At 35.2% G+C, this 20,384-nt stretch overlaps 1 protein-coding gene across 1 annotated transcript; it reads left to right on the top strand.

Moving 5' to 3' along the window:
* The first annotated feature begins 17,412 nt into the window (after positions 1–17,412).
* Positions 17,413–18,600, top strand: LOC119642864 (60S ribosomal protein L18a). Its single transcript, XM_038042169.1, has 2 exons — positions 17,413–17,520; positions 17,804–18,600. Exons 1-2 carry the CDS (start codon positions 17,503–17,505, stop codon positions 18,317–18,319), a joined length of 534 nt encoding a protein of 177 aa, XP_037898097.1. The 5' UTR covers positions 17,413–17,502; the 3' UTR covers positions 18,320–18,600.
* Positions 18,601–20,384: the final 1,784 nt, after the last annotated feature.

Below are 20,384 nucleotides of genomic sequence, written 5' to 3'. Positions count from 1 at the left end.
TATTGATTTTATGAAAATCATAATAATTATTTAAAAAGTTTGATTTGGCACATTAAGGCATTTCAACAAACCATCATTAATATGATGAAAGGATAAGCATATTGATGGATGATAAGGATCCTCAGGTAAACTAAAAGGTGGACAACGATTTACGTAAATCTCGGGAAAATTGGCAAAGCAGAGATCAAGCAGTCTACTATTAAAATTAGGGGTACGATTATATTGACCCAAATTATGGTCAAACAATTCACTAAAGAACACAACAGCCCTATCAGACGTTGAAGTAGGAACCAAACAGCCAGAATTATCAATGCTACGCCAAGTGACTTGAGGCAAATTGAATGCAACGACCAAATCAGTGGGTCTAGACCGCTTGACCACTTCACAAATGAGGGAAGCGTGTTCCCTGTATATGGAGATATCGGAATTTGGGGGAATATAGGAGCAGGTTATAAATAGATGTTTATCAGGCATATTCGCACTAATAGCGATAAATTCCACGTCAGGAGAAGTGGGAAATTCAATTAAATTGAAGATCGGGTTTTAGCCAAGTTTCAGTAAAGGCCAAACAGAAAAATTCCGTGCTCACTGAATTTAGAAAAGTGGAACGAATTTTCGATTTAGGCCCCTAATATTTTGATAAATGAGAGATAGTGGGCCTGAAGAAACAATTAGTTTTTTGAAGGCGACAAGACTATTGCCTTGGTATTACGGGGACGATCTCGAGGGATAAATTCCATAATTAAGGATCCTACTGGCCACAGTGATTTGTTTAACAAGATATCACTGTTTTCAGTCGGAACTAATATTTTAAAAGAGGAGATTGCCCTAGCTTGAGAAGGAGCCATTTTGAAGATGCTAACACGTTTTAAATTGACTGATGGGACTTTCGTCGCCAGATAACCTTTTATGTTATCCACCAGGTGCCAGTCTTGACACAAATATTGCTTTTCTGGGAGGAACTGCCGTCAAGCAAATGTCATTATTTGGAACAGGAGGGGGGTTCACGGTAGAAGAATTTCGAGTTGGGGAAAATATAGATGGGGTTATCGCCCTTGTACCGGCAGCTTGTGAGACTTGTCCAGTCTGGTGACCAGCATTCACACGTGAACAGCCAGGAGGAGAGGATGATTTATTTTTCCTTTCATTACTTTTAGGCGGTTGATTAGAGTGAGCGGCGGCTCTGGGCGGAGATACCCTTGCCACTTCAGCATAGCTTAAAACCGATGGACTTGCCGGTTTGTTTGTAACTGTTTTGCTACCAACCGACTCAGCAATATCGGAAACATTACTGTTCATTTTAGAGTTAGAGGGAGCGGTAACTTATACCAACGAATTAGATTTGGAGAAAGCCAGAGGTGACGTCCCACACGCTACGCTACGAGTAGAAGATGAGTGTCCAATAAAGCTACACTCATCAAACCTAGACTTAATGAGCTCAAACTTTTCCCACAAGGAGCCGAGATTTCTACTCAATTCCGAGAAACCATAACGGGTCTCCGTGAAAAGTTTATAAAAATCCATGTCCCGCTGCCTACAGTCAGGACATGACCATCTTAAGCCTTTAGACGGGTCAGCGACTGCGTCAGCAGCACGGCCGAGAATACCGGCACACTTTGCATGGCCAAAGCGCTCGCAGAGCCAACAAGAAACGAATCTATCAGAATCTGGGCCCGATTTCGCCCGACAAGGTGTATATAAACACTCCATGTCCAGTCAAAAAGACAGTTATGGATTATGAAGAACGGACACAAAAATCACTAAAAACAAATCCTGAACATAAAAACTTATCAACCAAATTTGTGCAAAACTTCTCTGTTACGTTGACACTGTAACGAGCGATCAATAGCAACACAAACTCCAAACAGCGAAAAAATAACAGAGAAAAAAGAGAGAAAACAAAAAAAAAAAAGAGATTTATATCAGAGCTCAAAATTTTTGTTTGCAAAAATCAAATGAATCAAAGCGTGAAGGAAAAATATTTCTTTTACTTTGAATTCACTCACTTTCTTCTCAAATTATATTATAAATTCACACACTATAAGGCCGAATAGCCACGAAATTGAACAAAAAATTAAAATATTAATTGCCGAAACAAAATATATACGACTATACCGCGCGACAGAGTTGCCAGACTTGGTTATACGGAAGATATGGGAGAAGTGTTAAAAATTTTGTCTCAAAGACACTCCACAGACGCATATCTTTAGGTTACACCTAAAAAATATGCAAGCGCTTTACCGTTATATGAATAGACGTATAGGGCGGAGGAATGGGGAAACCTATTTACCGGATGGACAAATTATAAGCCCTGGGCCAATTGCATACCCTACCATTTCGAAGTTGGGTCCGACATCCCTAAGCTACTTTCCTTTCATAATTGAAAAAAAATTTATTTAAAATACATCAATACAAAGATAATCAATCATTTCAATTTATTAATTATATATAAAGAAAAGAGAAAACAATCTATGTAATTAAAAATAATTATAGATATATCGGACTAAATTGATAATACCTACATAAGAAGTATATATCCGAATAAGATTAACACAAAAAAAAGAAAAATTTTTATATAAACAATCGTGGTGTATAAATTTGTTTGCCAAAACATGAAGCTACGTGCCTGGGGGAAAACGGCTCATTAATAACGATGATGTCGATGAAGATGATACTGTCACAGCTATTGTCTACTTAATAACATATGACATATTATGTGCGTATGTATAGCTCTCATTGACAAGAAAATTGTTTTTTAAGAAACTTATTTTTATCATTAAGTTTTAACAAATCCATAAAAAATAAAAAGAAAAATAGATCAAAATAAGTGATCATCATAGGCATTGATTTATATGTTTGCTTGTTTTTCTTTTGGCACGTTTCACATCGCATTCAACAAATTTCAAAGGATTGCAAGAATGTGTTTTTAGTAACCATTTAATTTTTTTATTACAATTAGTAGATATTATAGAACCATGGGTACAAAGCACATATTTAATTCAGAACCATCACATATAAAACTCAACCATTTCGCCTTCGAAATCTTTTCTTTACTTTTTCTTAAAAAAAAAAAATTTTTCTCTCAATCCATCCAAACCTTTTTTTCGTCTCGATTTCATCGGTATTTTTCAAATAGATTTATTCATTATTTCCAGACACATTGTGTCTGTTTCTATTACTTCTATTTTTCTATTAAATTCAATTTCTGTTGACATGAATTAGTTTCGGACAATTTAAACCTCTTTTTTCTCTTTCTTACGATCTTCATTGTTTTTTTTTTCGTACTCATGAAGTTGAACAAGTTTTTTGCTAAACATTCATCCCCTCTCCACAAGTGAGATTAACAAACTCCTTATTACAAGCTTGTGTCTGCAATAACTTTTACATGATGCAAATATATGTTACAGGGAGACCCACAATAAATCAGCTGAGAATAGTGGACACAACACTATTAGGACTATTAGGAAAGTTGGGGCCCTTCAAAATCGGAAATGCCGCAAATATTTCCTCTTTTATTGATTTATTTATTTTTATCTACCTACACATGAAACTCAACTAAATTAAATTAACAATCAAATTCAGTTCACTCTTAGAAGTAAATTTTATATTAATCAATATTTAAAATAAAGTATAAAGTATATAAGAAGAATTAAAGCCAAAAAAAAAAAATAATAATAATAAAAAAAGTTTTCGGAAAAGGACACAAAGCAAAAATATCAAATGAGCTTATTGAATAAGGGCAATCATCAGATGGAATATTTGAAGATTGGTTGACCTCGCCAAAGAAATCTGCAAAAATTTCTCTTATTGCAAACGCATCAGATAATTTGAGATTGCGAAGGCTCATTAGGAAATCCTATTTTGCATTTAAAATTTACTAGTTCAAAGAGCTCCTCAATATTTCTCGGAAGTTAACCTCTTGTTGCTTCAATAACATATCAAGTTGTTTTTTTTAGCGCTAGAGAATAAAATATAAACTTTAAGCGAACCACCCTGATTGAAAAAGCCGACCCAAACGGACAAAATTATGTCAGGACTTAGACGGAAGCGAAACCGAAATTGTGGAAAAAAGCTAACACTAAATAACAGATAACAAATCATCAAGATTTTCGCAATCAATCCCACACAAGTGTGTCTTAAGATTAGCGCAATTCGTTTTAGAAAATAAAGACTGATGACTTTTAATTGCTTGTTTATACGTCAAATAGACAATTTATGACCAGCAACAACAAAGGGTGATGACCATGTTCAGGTGAAACAAAGGGATCACTGAGAGATGCAAATATATTTGTATATTAGCAAAAAACTAAGTCAAGGGGCTTCTCATTTAAATTAAACATGGATAACATTTAATGTCTAATATTGCTGCTAATAGTTGCTTACGCTTCTTGCTTAACACATATCTTTAATTGCTTAAGTAACCAACAAACGCGGAGTTTTGTTTTCTCTTGGGTACATTATCCCATCTGTGTATTCCTTATTTTTAGTTCTTACGGTTGTCGATATAGCAACAAGAGGCAATTTTCTTTGTTTATTTTTAAGTCCTTCCTTGGTTTTCTTTGACACTGTACTAGGGTGGAATGTTTATACAAATTTTGTCTCCCCAAGACAGATCGCTGCGTGGTTTGTTGGTTATGCGACAATTAAGTGCACCCTAAGTGTGATTGTGTTGCCGACAGAGCTGCAGACGCATAGGTGGACCTTGAAAAGGGTTTAATTAATCATGATCATCTCCTGACTGCAGAAAGCGGGACATACTCTTTTATCGTCTTTTTGGGCGAACGAAAATGGGTTTGCCTGAGAGAGACAAGGCGGTGCCGTCTTTATCAAGACAATGGAACTTACATTTGACTTGCGCCCTCCGTTGCGATTTTCAATAAAATATTTGATCGAAATCTTCTCCAATTTAATCATGTGACTAATTGTAACGGGAAACGGTGTCACGAATGTTACTGTATATCCAACTTACATATTTGCTTTCTATTCAATCTGAACGCGGGTATTGCTTTGAGAAGATTGTATACTGTAAAGGATAGACGCACGTGCCATCGAAGAGCTAAGTAGTCTGGGAAAAACGGGTAAGTTTATCCCACAGGCACAGTAAAGATGCTTACAAACAAAGAAGTACACAGTTCATAAATTTTACTTTCCAGCAATTCTTTTTTAAGAGACTTAATCAACATGATATATATGAGCGGAGAACACAAAAGAAAAGAAAAGCATCTACGTGAAATAAAGTGGCGAAAAAAAGAGCGAAAACGAAAGAAAACGAACATAGTTATGTTTTCTTGAAAACACTCTGCAATAAAAATAAATAATAAGAATGAAAAGAGAACGAGAACAACTAGAACAAAAACAGCAAATGCCAAATTTTATCATCAATTTCGAGCCTCCCTAGTTTCATTTGGTTATTTATATATGCATTCTACTTCGTTTTTTTTTTGCATTATGAGAAATAACAGTGGACATAGAAAAGTATAACTAATAGAGAAATACTATAATAGTAGTTGAAGAAAGAAATTGTTTTAAAAGCAAATCGCTCATGTCTGTGCTTCGGGTATTATGATACACCTTTGCGACCGTTATCAGTGAGCATTGGTGAAATTGGTAAAATTACATCCGATCATGTGTCCCCGAAGCATTACAAAATTAGGCACCAGCCATATATGAATAGTACGCCAAATCAGCCATGTAAGGAAGTCAATATTTAGGGTCCCGACGGCAAGGTACTGATCAGCTTAGGTTAAGATCACGCAGCTTCACTTTTAGCAAAAATAGAATATAGGACTCCGATATTTTTCTTCTCCGCTACGACGCAGATGCCCGTTTACGATTCCTCCCCTGCAATCAGAGATATATATCGACTGTAAGAGTAGTCATTGTCGTATTACTCAAATAAATTAGGCTTACTAGGTTCGTGATCAACACCCCAAGCGGCGATAACAAACAAAAATTACAAATTTCACTTAAAGACAACTAAATAATATAAAATATATAAGCACAGCTTCTATCTTAGTGATGTAATTTATAGCATCTATACCTTTAATATAGTGTAGACCACACCCCAATTCCCAATTAGAGTGCAGTACTTAATGTTACTACCAAACAATATTAAGTGCGTTTCACGTACTCCTCGCTATATACTCATTACCCAAAAACTATCCTAAAAAAAGTATCTTAAGCCAGAAAACAACTTGCAAAAAATGTATATAGTTGCAAACACCGTTATACACTGAAATAATAGTTCACGACACCACAAGAGGAAAAGGTCGTCCACCACGTACCAGATATTGGACAGTTCGTTTTCACACCCCCACATTCCAAACAAGCCCATCCAGTGCACTTCGGTGGTGATGTCGAGACCATTGATCATTAAGATTGCGTAATAGAACGCCGATATAGACAACAATTTAAACAACCTAACGAACGCAATCAATAACGCAAAACATTGTGTATAAATTAGGCAACTATCGTACAACAATGCAAGCGAATTAAGGAAGAATTCGACAAGTCCTACACGTTATGTGAAAACAAAGGTAGGCCAATAAGCCATTGCAAGTTTTAGAGGCATTTGAAAAAAAAATAAAATAAAATGAAGACCCTGACCAATAAATCTATCGCAATGTGAAAAATAATAGTTTTTTTAGGCTACTTTTACGCAAGTACAACGAACAAAAAAAAGCCGGAAAAACGTACAGACATGCAGGTAACGATACCGATTCGATATGTTAGTGTCTTATGTAATAGGAAGCAGTATCTTACCCAAATGAAATATAAAAAGAACGTAAAATATGTGCATGGACTTTGAATAATAAAAGAAATAATTATGAATGATGTAACTTGAGGAATTCGCTAAAAGTACACAGAAAAAAGAAAAAAAAACTGCTCCTGATGTGATTTTAAAAAAAAGCATAAAAAGATTAACAAGAAAAATATTTTGTTTAATTAACCTTTATAAACGTCCACAAACTCGAACGCCAAGTTAAATTTACTCTAGTTACAAATAAAGAAAAGAAAGCGTTGAATATATTCACGAAAGAAAATATAAATCCATAAATTCCTTAAAACAAGAAGACCGTAAAGAGTCCACTGTTCTCAAGAATTCCTGCGATTCAATGTCAATGTAAACTTTGTGAAATCTTATTAACATATTCTGTAAAATAGGCAATAACAACAACAACACCAGAAAAGCGTAAAAAAGTTTACTTTGTTTGTCTGTTAACTGACAGTATTCAAAACATTTTACCAACGGAAATGTATATGCAGCACAACACCAAACAATGAAACCAACTAACAATACGAATACAGCAGCAAAGCCAAGTATAATCGGCGTCAACAGTATAACAGCGACATTTTTGCATTGAGAAGGGGACTTCAACGCACCGTACACAACACCATTATCAACAGATAATGGTTTCGATTTTTTTTGGTTATGAATATTATAAAGTATTTCTTTATATATATGCATATATGTGTATAAAATGATTGTTTCGATTACTAGTATATAATATAGTACATAACATTTCGATTATTAGTATCTATTATTATTATTATTACTATTATTAATTTCGCCAGAGAAATAAATTCTAAAACTAAACTCTTAAAAGCACTAGCATCTAAGGCTATCGGCCTTATTACTATATAATAATACAATAACAATATAAATGGTATGAGTACTTCTTTTATTATAAAGAAAAAAGAAAAACAGAGAAGAAGAAAAAAATGTATATCTCTGTATGTTGATAAAGCAATTTAAACGAATGAGTGAAACAATAAAATAAAAAAAATGTAATAAATTCTGTTTAATCATGGGAGGCAAGTGGGCATTAAGGGGTCTTCGGACCTAAACTTCGAAGTTTCTCCCCAAGGAACCACTCTATTTAAAGCATCTCTCGTCTAGACCGGATCCTTTCATTCCACTAGGACAAGCAGGTCGCAGGGTATGCACAACAATTGCAGCCAGCTTTTTCAGCCAGCGCCTCTAATAATCCATCGTCAGGTTCCACATGTATGGGGCGCAGATGGATCCCTGAGGTTATCTCCTTACCACCCTCGTATTATATTTTTTACTGTATCCAATAGCACCGTCTGACGTACGCGAGTAGTAACTCGCCCAGAGATTTATTTTCCGACATCATATTGACTGAAGGCCTCCTACCACGCTCGCCCAATTGGTATGACCAAAAACATTTTCGAACTCTATAAAGATGCCTAGCACGTACTGACTGCCTCAACCCACGTTTTTACATATAACCATGCATCTTCGATCAAGTCTCTGTAACTTTTTGTGTGTTAAATCCTCCCAGTCTGTGTGTATATCGAACGAATGACTTTGTTATTTTTAAGACTATTTTCAAGCGCCGCTTAAAGAGAATCAGAGGCTGCGTTGCTGAGCTAACTAATTCGGGAGATATGGGTGTGTTTTACATTTTTGTCCCACGAACACTCCCCAGTCGATTACATCTAGAAGAAATGTAAGTACTTTACGTTGATAAGATCATAAATCCTGGGCCATCCTTTACTTTACCCCAGTCTCCTCCGGCCGAAGATTTCTAGTGGGATAGCACGAAGTTAGGTCAGACGACCTCTAAGCTAATTTCTCTCTCAAAACAAAAAAGAAATTTATTTCATGTTTATATTTTTATATTCATAAATTTTTTTTTTTGTCTAATTAAAATCTTATTCTAATGCTAGTAAATCTCTTACAATAGATTCTAAATTTCTTCTGACAACAATGCACTCAATTTAATTTTCGATACCTGAATTCCCAAAGTGACACGTTGGATGGTTTCACTGGATTCTCGGCTATGTAAACTTGCTATTGCACAACGAAAGCTTCCCGAATTTGCACGTTCGATATATTCTTTGGTTTTTTTAGAGTTCGATCAGCAAACTTCCACGACAGTGTAAATTGAGATTTGTCTTAATAGACGTCCTTGAATTCAAATTACAATACACTTTTGGGAAAATTTTTATTTTCCTACTAACAACACGAATAATACATTTTACGCACTGCATATAACAGACACTGGCATGGTTTTTATGTTCAAACGATAACACAATCATTTACATAGTAGTAGCAATATCCTTCTTTTTAATCAATTAATTGTACATTCATTTTTACATATAACATGTTTACATTTAAAAATGGAAGAGTAGTTTCCTTATTTCTATTTACTGAAGTGAAACTTGTTGAGAACTATAGGAGCATTGCCAAAGTGAGTGTCTTGCCCGAATTGTTCGAACGATTTGGGACTCAACATTTGGCCTTTGCCATCAAATCGTATATTTCTCCATTCCAACACGGCTCTCGAAAAGGAAGATCTACGGTCACCAAACTGTTAGAAAGTGCTTCTCATATTTTCAACGCTTTTTCTAGTGGCTTTCGCACTAATGTCATATACATTCATCTTAGCAAAGCGTTTGATTTGATTAACCATAAACCGCTTATCTTTAAACTCCAAGCCTCCGGCTCCCTTTCCATTTATTGAAATGGTTGTATTGTGCTCATTTTATCTTTTTATTCTGCTATATACTAATTAAAACTGATACCTGACTGTTCATCAATACTGTTGAAGCTTGATCTGGTGGTTGCTGTAGTGCTACCGCCCGTTTGATGCTCGGATTTGGAACCCAGTTCAGGTTAGAAAACCACAACACCGGTAGAATCGCCCCTCTCGTTGAAGTTGGAACGGCAAATGCTGTCACTACTATCAGTAATCGTGTTGGAATTCGATTTATGATCGCTCTAGCAAGCTACAAAATTGTTTGTTGCTACAACGTTTGGTCTAGCGTTGTTTTCTTCCGCACATCTCGTGACCTACCTGACCAAAAACCAAAAAACCAACTTCCAAAACACAAAAACCATCACCAACATTCTTCGCAACATTTGTCTCTCTCTCTTCTCTTTTAAATACCTGACGGCTATTTTGCATACCGCAGCATACTGCAACGCAGCCACTTAGGGCCCATTTTATTTAATTTGTTTAATTTGTGCATTCATGACTTTCCCTCGGTTATTAAATCCAGCGAGATCCTAAAGTATGCTGATGCTGTGAAACTGTTTTCTTCCTTTTCCGTAGAATCGCATCACATCAGCTTCAAAGTGACGTGAATAATTTGATTGCAAGGTACTCGATGAATCTTCTGAAACTAAATCTAAATAAATGTAAAAAGCTTTCTTTCTCAAGAAGTAAATCATTCATTACTCAGTATTTCATTGATACGCGCAAGCTGGAGGATGTCGATTCGGTCACAGATTTAGGTGTTCTATTTGCCCATAGGTTACATTTTAAGCGCATATTGAGCCCTCGCTAAACAAAGCTAGATCCGCGATTGGTTTTATAAAGAAATGGTTCAAAGAGCTTGATGATTCTTATATTACGAAATGGCTGCACATATGTTTGGTTAGACCAATATTCGAGTATGCCTCTGTTGTACGGTCTGCTTCCTACAGCTGTCATGTAGTTTCAAACGAACGTAGGCTTGCTCTTGGCGTTTCCTTGTTAATCAAAGTAATAAATGCTACTATTGATTCGCCCGCATTATTTGGTGAGATAAGCTTTAGCGTCCCTAACCGCTTCTCTAGGCACTTTATCTTGATTAAGCTGTACATACAATTATGAGCTGTTTAACCCGCTCAGAGTTGTTTGCAGAAACCTTAAGTGGCCAAAAGTTTATACTCACTCACAACATCTATCAACAAATAAGATTCGTCCATCAATTTGGTCACACCTTCCCTCCACGTTGTCAAGATCCTACTTCCTGACCTTATGCCGTTAACTTACAAGGCCCTGCTGGCTCTGGTGATCCGGCACATCTGGCCACAGGAATCATCCCAGCCTTGAGACACAAAAGCTCTCCAGTCCTTCTTTTTTATTATAACTAACATTTTCTTTTACTATGTCATGCCGCGCCTGAAGGCAATTTGCAGCTAACTAGAGTTATAGTTGTTGGGCTGTTTGACTCTTTCAATTTTTTTCTTTGTGGTCAGGCTGACTGTCCATCGCTTAACTCCTTTACGAATAACCTTGCGGCTCGTCTTCAGCTGCGAAGACCCCCTGTTGACTCCGAATGTACACGAGCGCTTGGCTTGACGTCATTAATGCTAATCTTAATAAGAATGCAGTAATTGGTCTCCCAACGAGTTTGAACTTCTAAAATTAAACTTATTACGGCCATTCCCTTAGCTAACGTCAAACCTACGTCACTTTTCACATCTGCCGTGTGGAATGTATATGACTGGATTCATTCGAAGTGGTTACCTTGCTGAACCATCAGGGGCGGATGCGTTCGAATCCAAGGGCTACGGGTACACAGATCACTTGAAGTAGTACCGAGTCCATAGACTCCCTTCACTATATTTGCGATAAAGCCTGCAAATCATTATTTTACTAACCATCAAACCAAACGCGAACCCCGCATTGAGTAGCGCTAACAAGCTTCAAGTGAGTTATCGCTAACCATAACAGTGCTTTGGCAACTCGTGTTAGGAAATCTACGCATTTCGGCCGGCAGCCCAACTATCGGGCCATTGCAAGCGTAAGTTTCCTGAAGCAAGGTGAAGCCGCTTATACTTTTCTACATAATTTGCCCTAAATCATGGCAGCCTTGCCGCCCGTATAATTCCATTGTAGTATGGATAAACCCATCTTAATATTTAGCCGCGATCCTTGCCACTAGCTATTACTGTAATTAGGCTATTGCGTACCTGTGTCCAGCTTCACTGCAGCGACGTCATGCTGGTAGTCTTTCACTTTATGACCGAAATTTAAACATTTAAAGCATTGGGAGATTTCGTCAAAGCGTCGTATGCTATACGAATGGTTTTGACTACACGCCCTTCCCACTGCGACATCTTCGACGTTCAAATAAAACCCTTAAGTGCAAATAATTTCTATAAACAAAAGTACAGACACAGTGATAAAACGCCAATTTATATCAAAAACTACCGAGTTCCTGAATCATAGAAATCAGAAACAGATAAAGAGGGCTCCAAATTTATCGCAGGCAGCATAGTGGAACTGTCTATTTGTGAATACAAAAGTCCACTGTTATTGCTAACCGATAACTAGAACCGAAAACAAATTAAAAAAATGGCGACAAATAGTAGATTATCGCCAAGCCAACAGAAAACTTCTGGCAAATAAATTTAAAGTTGACTCTTAAGTTAATTAATATTAAAACTTAGTATTAGTATAATAAAACAAATAAGAAGAAGAAAAAAAGAAGAAAAGAGCAACACCCACAAACGGTACAGGACCAAATTGCAAATGAACCCCTAAACCATCGCGAACATGCATAAGCTTGACAACCGATCATAATTAACAACAATTAAGTTTCGAATCAAAACGACGTTTTAAGGTTAAGAGCTAGTTTAAGTGCGACATAGGTAAACCACGCGTATTAAGCAATGTTGCTTTAATAGACTTTAAAGAGTCCGATAATGAGAATAAGTGATAGACGTCAATTAGGTTCTTGCAAACAGCTCTGAGCGGGTTAAACAGCTCATAATTGTATTTACAGCTTAATCAAGATAAAGTGCCTAGAGAAGCGGATAGAGACATTAAAGCTTATTTCACCAAGTAATGCAGGCGAATCAATAGCACCATTTATTACTTTGATTACGAAGGAAACACCAAGAACAAATCTACGTTTCTCGAGAGACGGTGAGGGCAACAGAAGCAACCTATTTTCATAAGGAGGAAGAAACGCAATCAAATCCCAACCAAAATTGCTGAGGGCAAACAGCGAGAATTCCTTTTTAGCAGATTCAATTGAATCTGCCTAGCACCTATATAAAGGAGACCACACAATAGAGGCATACTCGAGTATAGGTCTAACCAAACACGCGTACAGACTTTTCGTAATGTAAGGATCATCAAGCTCTTTGCACCACCTCTTTATAAAACCAAGCGCGGATCTTTGCTTAAGGAGAGCTCAATATGCAAGTTAAAACGTAATCTATGGTCAAATAGAACGCCTAAATCTATGAACGCATCGACGTCCTCCAACTTATGCGAATCAATGAAATTCTGAATAATGAATGGCTTTCTTCTTGAGAAAGAAAGCTTCTTACATTTACTCAGATTTAGTTTCAGAAAATTCAAAGATCACCATACAACCAAATTATTCAAGTAACTTTGAAGCTGATGTGATTGCAATTCTACAGAGAAGGAGGAAAACAGTTTCACATCATCAGCATACATTAAGATCTGACTGGAATTAATCACCGACGGGAGATCATAAAACTAAATAAAACGGGACCTAAGTCCGAGGTGATGAAGTTAAACAAAACCCTGAAGGATCTATTGTGCAGATAAGAGCTGATCTATTTTACTAAATAGAAACGGAAGCCAGAGCCTTGGAGTTTAGAGATAAGTAAATTATGGTTAACCAAATCAAATGGTTTGTTTAAATCAGTGTATATTACATCAGTGCGAAAGCCAGAAGAAAAAGCCATGAAAACATGACAAGTAAACTCTAACAAGTTGGTGACCGTAGATCGCCCTTTGCGAAAGCCATGCTGGTGTGGAGAAATATACGAATTAATGGCAAAAGCCAAATACTGAGTCACAATTCGCTCGAACAGCTTAGACAAGACACCCAACTTGGCTATGCCCCTGTAGTTCCCAACGAGTTGTCTACTTCTACTTTTGTGGATAGGAATAAGGAAACTACTCTTCCAACACAAAGGGAAAACACCTAAATTCAAGGACTGGTTAAAAATCTTCGAGATAACGCCGCATAACTCGACAGCGCAAGATTTAAGTACACATGATGGAATTTCATCAGGTCCAGGCACACATCTATATTTTAGAGAGCTCAGCCCTTTAAAAACGTCATCTTTCGAAATAACCAAGTTAGGAATTGAAACCGAGTTAGTCATAGGGTACGGATAATTTACTGATAAATCGAAATTAGTTATCGAAAAGTTTCGTCGGAAGTACTAGCAAGCAAATTTGAGATTTCAAAATCATCCGAGAAATCAGAGCAATTGAAAGAAATATGCAAGGGATGTGTGGAAATTTTTCTTTTTGAGTTAACAAATTTAAAAAGTTATTTAGGATTAGCAAAGAGAGAGGATTTAATGAACTGAAGGTATCTGTAATAATATTGGTGGTTGAGGGAGTTAAATCCATGCTTCACGACTGAGTAAGCGAAATAGTCAAGAGCAGAGCCACTTTTCGAATATTTTTTGAATAACGTGTTTTTCATTTTCTTGTCTTATTAAACCAGGGGAAACACCTGCTTCAAAGTCGACACTGCTTGATTGGAACAGATGCAGCAATAGCTAGATTTAATGTGTTGTAGAACGATGACAATACGCTTTCAATACTTCCGGTCGAGAAATCAAGCCTTATAGGTGAAAGATGATATTTTAGCAATACAATATTGATTTTATGAAAATCATAATATTTGTTTGAAAAAGATCAAATCAGTGGGTTTAGGCTGCTTGGCCACTTCAGAAATGAGGGCAGCCTGTTTCATATATATGAAGATATCGGAATTTATGGGAATATAGGAGCTGGTTATATATAGCTGTTTATTAGGGATTTTCTCTCGAATGGTGATAAATTGAACGTCAGGAGATGTGGGAAATTCAATTGAATTGGGCGGGATTGACGCAGATGTGGCAATTAATACGCCGTCATCAATGCGATTCAATCGAAACACAAAAAATGTTTCCTTTTAAGAAAAAAAGCAATTCATTTAACATACAATCTATGTATGAAAACAAAAAAAATTATTCCAAAAAAAAAAATTTGTTCTGCGTTCATGGTTGAAATAAAGATTTAAAAAAAATGTGAACGACAGTAGACGCATAATTTTTAAATTGAATAGTGCATAAAATTTTAATATTCATTTATTTAATATAGCAAGTTAACTCTTTGGTTTTCAAATCCAGAAAGGGTGAAAAAAAGCTGAAAGGATTTATCATACCATCATCTTCTTGTCATTTGAAGATCAAGTGCTCAAGAGATTCTCTTAAGCCATATGTGTCACAACAACTACTAGATGCAGTCTTAATCATATGGATGTAAGCTTTATCTTATAGGTGATCTGTTAAAACACCTTTTAAGAATTTAAGCTCACAGAAATTAAACACTTTTTCGGAAACCTATGATTTGGAGATTATCCTTGGAAAGATGATATACTGCTGATATACTGCGCGATCATTGTTGGTTCTGGCTATAACTCTCTTAGAAGGTTTTATATTTTGTTGGCGGTTCGCAGGATAACAGGTGAAGGGGATTACTTGGGGACCTAAGCGTCGACGAAGTTGTCAGTTTTGAAATGTTTGAATCAATCCGTCAACATATTTTGGGGATTTAAAGATGGTTGATCGGCCAGATTCTATTTTTGATCGGATTAAAGCTGTATATAAAAGCAGAGATTTATTTGCCTTTGTAAGCATTTGTGAGTAGTTCAAGGACATTGACAATCTTGCTAGAATTTTTACTTACTTTCTCCTAGTTGTCAAGAAGAGTAAGAGTTAATATTCCTACCAAGCCATTGCAGTGATTCATATTAATTTGACAGTTCAAACCCTTGGCAAAATAGATTGTTTGCGTTGAAAGTGAGGTTTAAATCGAAAAATTTCTTATAGAAAAGATTCTCTTTTCCTGAAATTTTTCCAACTGCCCGTTGAACGGTCGATCGGAGGAATCCATTAAGAAGTCGTCAACACACTGAAAAACTACATTTTTTGAATTTTTAAAGCTGTAAAGTGTAGCTGTGGAACTTTTCTTGTTAATAACGTTTGAAAGTACATTAAAATAAAGTGTGTTAATAGACGTAGCGGTTAAAAGGAAAGGAGTGGCAATAGCGACATTGCTGGCCGTTTCGCGCAAACTCAGGTAGGAAACATTATTGTCAAAATTAAAGAGAACTCCATTGTGCGATGTCATTTAATAAATTTGCTAATGGGGTTGGGTGTACCGGACTAAACATACACTCTCGGAAGTTGAAGCATTTATAGTTTAAGGGTCAAAAAATATATTTCTCAAGAAAAAAAACTTATATTAAATAATACTTTAAAATTTTATTTTTTGATTTAAGATAAAGTTATACCCCAAAAAACCTCAATCCCATAATAAACATAGTCTACATACGGCACCACTAAAATATTTGAAGAAGGACACCTTCAGTTGCGATATCGAATTTTTGTACTTGTTTTCGCTTTTAAATAATAATTCATCACTTAAAGCGAGTTTTTTCTTTATTTCTTTTGCTGAAAATGTCTCAAAATGCACAATATCTCTCAACATGAATTAAGAAGTGAGGGCAAACCGTACAGAGAAATGAGAAAAGCAATTGAAATTAATCGTGGTACTCTTCAAGCTATTATAAAACATTACTATATGACAAATATTTTAGCATTGGAACAAATGAAACCAAAACTAAAGCGTCTAGGAATATTGTTGGGTTTTAGAATATTTCGACGGATATCGGGATGAATACTAACTGGATTATGTTTTTATCAGGCACCGCTAGCTAAAAATGTTCTTTTCCGAATAATGTAATGCTGCTGTATGTAGGCTTTTTGGTATTTTTTATGGCATTAAAGTACATTTTTGCCTATAACTTTATCTTAAATCAAAAAAAACCCTTGACTGTTATTTATTATTATTATTTTAATTTTAGACTAATGAAATGAATTCCTAGACTAAAAAAGACATTGAGCACTAGCAACACAGGCTATCGGCTCTGACTGTTATTTAATATAAGCTTTTTTTTCTTAATTTTTGGACTGTCAAACTACATCTGCAGTTTTTAGTACCAGCCCGTTTTCGTTACCGTACGTGACTTTGTTGGGCGACTGTACATATATATTAAATCAAGCGCTTCTTAGTTAAGTTTTATTTAAGTTTGCTGTATACATCAAAATTTCCAATCACATAATGTAAAAATCAACAACCCGAAAAAATAAGATTCGATAAAATGTAATATAAAATACATATGATAATAATCACAAGACCATATTTTTTCCTATTTTTGTCTCACATTTAACATAGTGACGATGTCTGGTAAAAGGTTGAACCATTTGTTTTACATATGCCTACAACTCATTGTGTTGTATTGAACTATCATTTCAATGCCCAAAATGCGTACACCGTTACTTTACGTTATCAGCCTACATTTTTGGGCAAATGTTATATCCTCTTTGTGAAAATCGTTGACAACTTTTTTGTTCCTTGGGATTACCCAGGATATGTTGACAATCAACATAGTTAAATTAATGTTTTTTTACAATTGGCTGTTATCATGGTGTATTGTAAGTATGAATCGAATCTTACGTCATTTTTATCATCTAACTTTTGATGTCACTGATTGTATATATATGAGAGGTGTTTGTTAAGGGAATATATAAAATAACTCCGTTTTTGTAAAAACAGTTTCTAGACATTTCCATTACATCTTATCAGAGTTGCACTTGTGTTAACACCGAAGCCCAGCTGTTTTGTGACTTTCCTTTTCCTTTTCCTAAACGCTACCACAATGAAAGCTAAGGGGCAGGTAATTTTCTTTAAAAAAAAAAAAGAAAATGTTGAAGCAATTTGTGGGCATAAAATAAGCAAATTCCAATCCAAAATGTAATATAAGCAAATCAGCAACAGTGTAGCATATACGGTCGCATTAAGAGAACTTGACACGTGTCGCGAGAAAATATATAAGCATTGTGGTGCTAAAATTTTGGTTTATAGAGTGAAGGCTGATAATAAGAGCAAAATTTGGGTTGCAATTTACCTTGTTTTTGCAGATTTGTAGTATATGTTCATGTCTTTATCTTATCTTGCAGTTAAAAGAATATGAGGTCATTGGACGCAAATTACCGTCCGAAAAGGAGCCGCAAACCCCTCTGTATAAAATGAGAATTTTCGCTCCTGACAACATTGTGGCTAAATCACGTTTTTGGTATTTTTTACGACAATTGAAAAAGTTTAAAAAAACTACTGGCGAGATTGTTTCCCTCAAGGAAGTCTACGAAACCTCACCAATTAAGATTAAAAATTTTGGAATTTGGTTGCGTTATGATTCACGTTCTGGCACTCATAATATGTATCGTGAATACCGTGATCTAACTGTTGGTGGAGCTGTTACACAATGCTATCGAGACATGGGTGCACGTCATCGAGCTCGGGCTCATTCCATACAAATTATTAAAGTTGAGCCGATACCTGCCAGCAAAACTCGTCGTACCCATGTTAAACAGTTCCACGACTCTAAGATCAAATTCCCGTTGGTGCAGCGCGTTCATCACAAAGGCAACAGGAAGCTGTTTTCGTACCGAAAACCAAGAACCTATTTCCTCTAGGTTTCTAAGAACTTCTTGTTTTGTGAGTGGATTAGCCTATGTGAACCTCGGTTAAATGGAAATAAAATTGATTTGTAAAACGTCGATTGTGTATTTTAAAACAGTAGAAATGACATTTTACTTAGTGATGGTAGATTATCAATTCAAAATGCCGTTTATTTTTCAGCTTTTTTTTTTTGGAATAATTCGATTTTGTGTATTACTTCAAGAATTTGCATAAATAAAAACACCTGGTTACTTTTTTGTGGATGTAACAATGACGATAGCAAAGGCAAAAAAAAGTACGTGGTCATCTTCCGTCAGTTTCATGTGGTTTCTTGTGTATATTTGTTTTCGTTAGAAATAATGATTCACAAACCTTACATTGCAATTTGAAGTAGCTTCTAGTGTAGAAAGCCGAAACTACTTAATTAAGTAGACTAATAATTAATAAACATATGCAGACATACACTAATATATTTGAGGTCAATCATCAGCTTAAACAAAGTGTGCTGAAGGTTTTATTTTGAAAACACCGTGGTTTCTCTTACAAGGCAATCATATCATAGCAGTTATATTGTCTTAATTTCTCTCGACCTCAAAGTACTTTTTTTTTTTTTTTGGAAAAACAACCACGAATCTTAAAAAATTGTATTTACCATACATTTGTGACAAAATGGTAAATGGTTTCATGAGAAATTTTTCTTTGTAAAACAAAAGCGCGTAAATATCTGCATGTATTTTCGCTTATATGTATGAAAAGATATATTATCAAATGTTCTAGTTTGACAAAATCCTAGGTGCACAAAATTTCAGAAAATACATGACACCTCTGTGAAGTATAAATAAAATTTTCGATATTAATTTAAGGGATATAATGTCACTACATTTTTAAGTGTATTTTGACCCACCGAATTTATTACTTGCTAGAAATATTTTCCTTGAAATTTCGGGCTTCTCCTCAAGCGCTCCGAAAAGACTTCTTTATCAACTCTATACACCAGGAGGCACAAGCTAATGCTAATTTCTCTAATAAGTTAACGCATGCTTTTAAAACGATTTCCAAACACAAATACAAAATTCTTCGAGATTACCGTTGTATGGGTATGAAACAACATCTATTCGAAGTGTTTCAATGTGTCTACCAAGAATTTGAAACTTTTGTTTCAAAATATAGCGAAATGATTTTTGTTCTTCAAATATACACCAAATAACTCCTGGGCACAAAGATTCTTCGTTTAAAGTAATCCTGCCAAAATAGCTGGTGGTTGGAATGTTTCAAGAAATTTACATTCATTATATTAATTTGTGTAAGCGGAAAAATGTTTATCACAAAAATAGATGGGAATACTTAGTGTCGATTAACAATTTCTCTAGCACATATATACTTTACAGCATCCCTGCAACTTCCTTCCGTGTTTTGCAAGCATTTGGCCTTAATGAAAGTAACATCATCCCTCCGGTAAGTGCTTTATAATTTGTTGAAAGTTATTTTTAGCAAATTTGTATGTTTTCTGTCAGCAAAAAAAAGTTTTTATGTATCGACATTGGAGATATACTTTACTTTCAAGAACCGTGAGTTTGAAACCTCGCTCAATGGTAAATATTAGAGTTAATGCAATATCCGCACGTGTGTAATTTTCATTTTTTTCTCAACCTTTTTTTTTTATAATGTAATCGTTCAACCTTTATCTTCAGCTTGTTATATTAATGGAAATTATGACCTTACAACTATAAAGCACGTATTATCCAGTTTAAATTAGTTTACATTTTAAAATTGTTTAAAATTTTTACATATATGTACACAAGGAGGGAATATTTAATGCAAATACAATAAAGAAAAGTTGTTATTAAACAATATAGTATTGTTCCTTTTTAATGGAAAATGTACGTTCTACCTAAGATCAAGTGCAAAGAGTACTAGAATACAATTAATCTTAGGTATATAAATTTTCCATGTTGTATATGTGGCTGGCGCCGATTTTATATATAATAATAATAATTATTTGCCTTCAAAACATTTTTAAATCAGTGCTATTTATATCTACCACATATGTGTAAACATGAAACGAGAATTTGCCCATAT

This window comes from Glossina fuscipes, unplaced genomic scaffold, assembly GCF_014805625.2.
Source record: "Glossina fuscipes isolate IAEA_lab_2018 unplaced genomic scaffold, Yale_Gfus_2 263, whole genome shotgun sequence".
Taxonomy (NCBI): Eukaryota; Metazoa; Arthropoda; class Insecta; order Diptera; family Glossinidae; genus Glossina; species Glossina fuscipes.
This window is presented reverse-complemented; position numbering and strand designations above follow the sequence as displayed.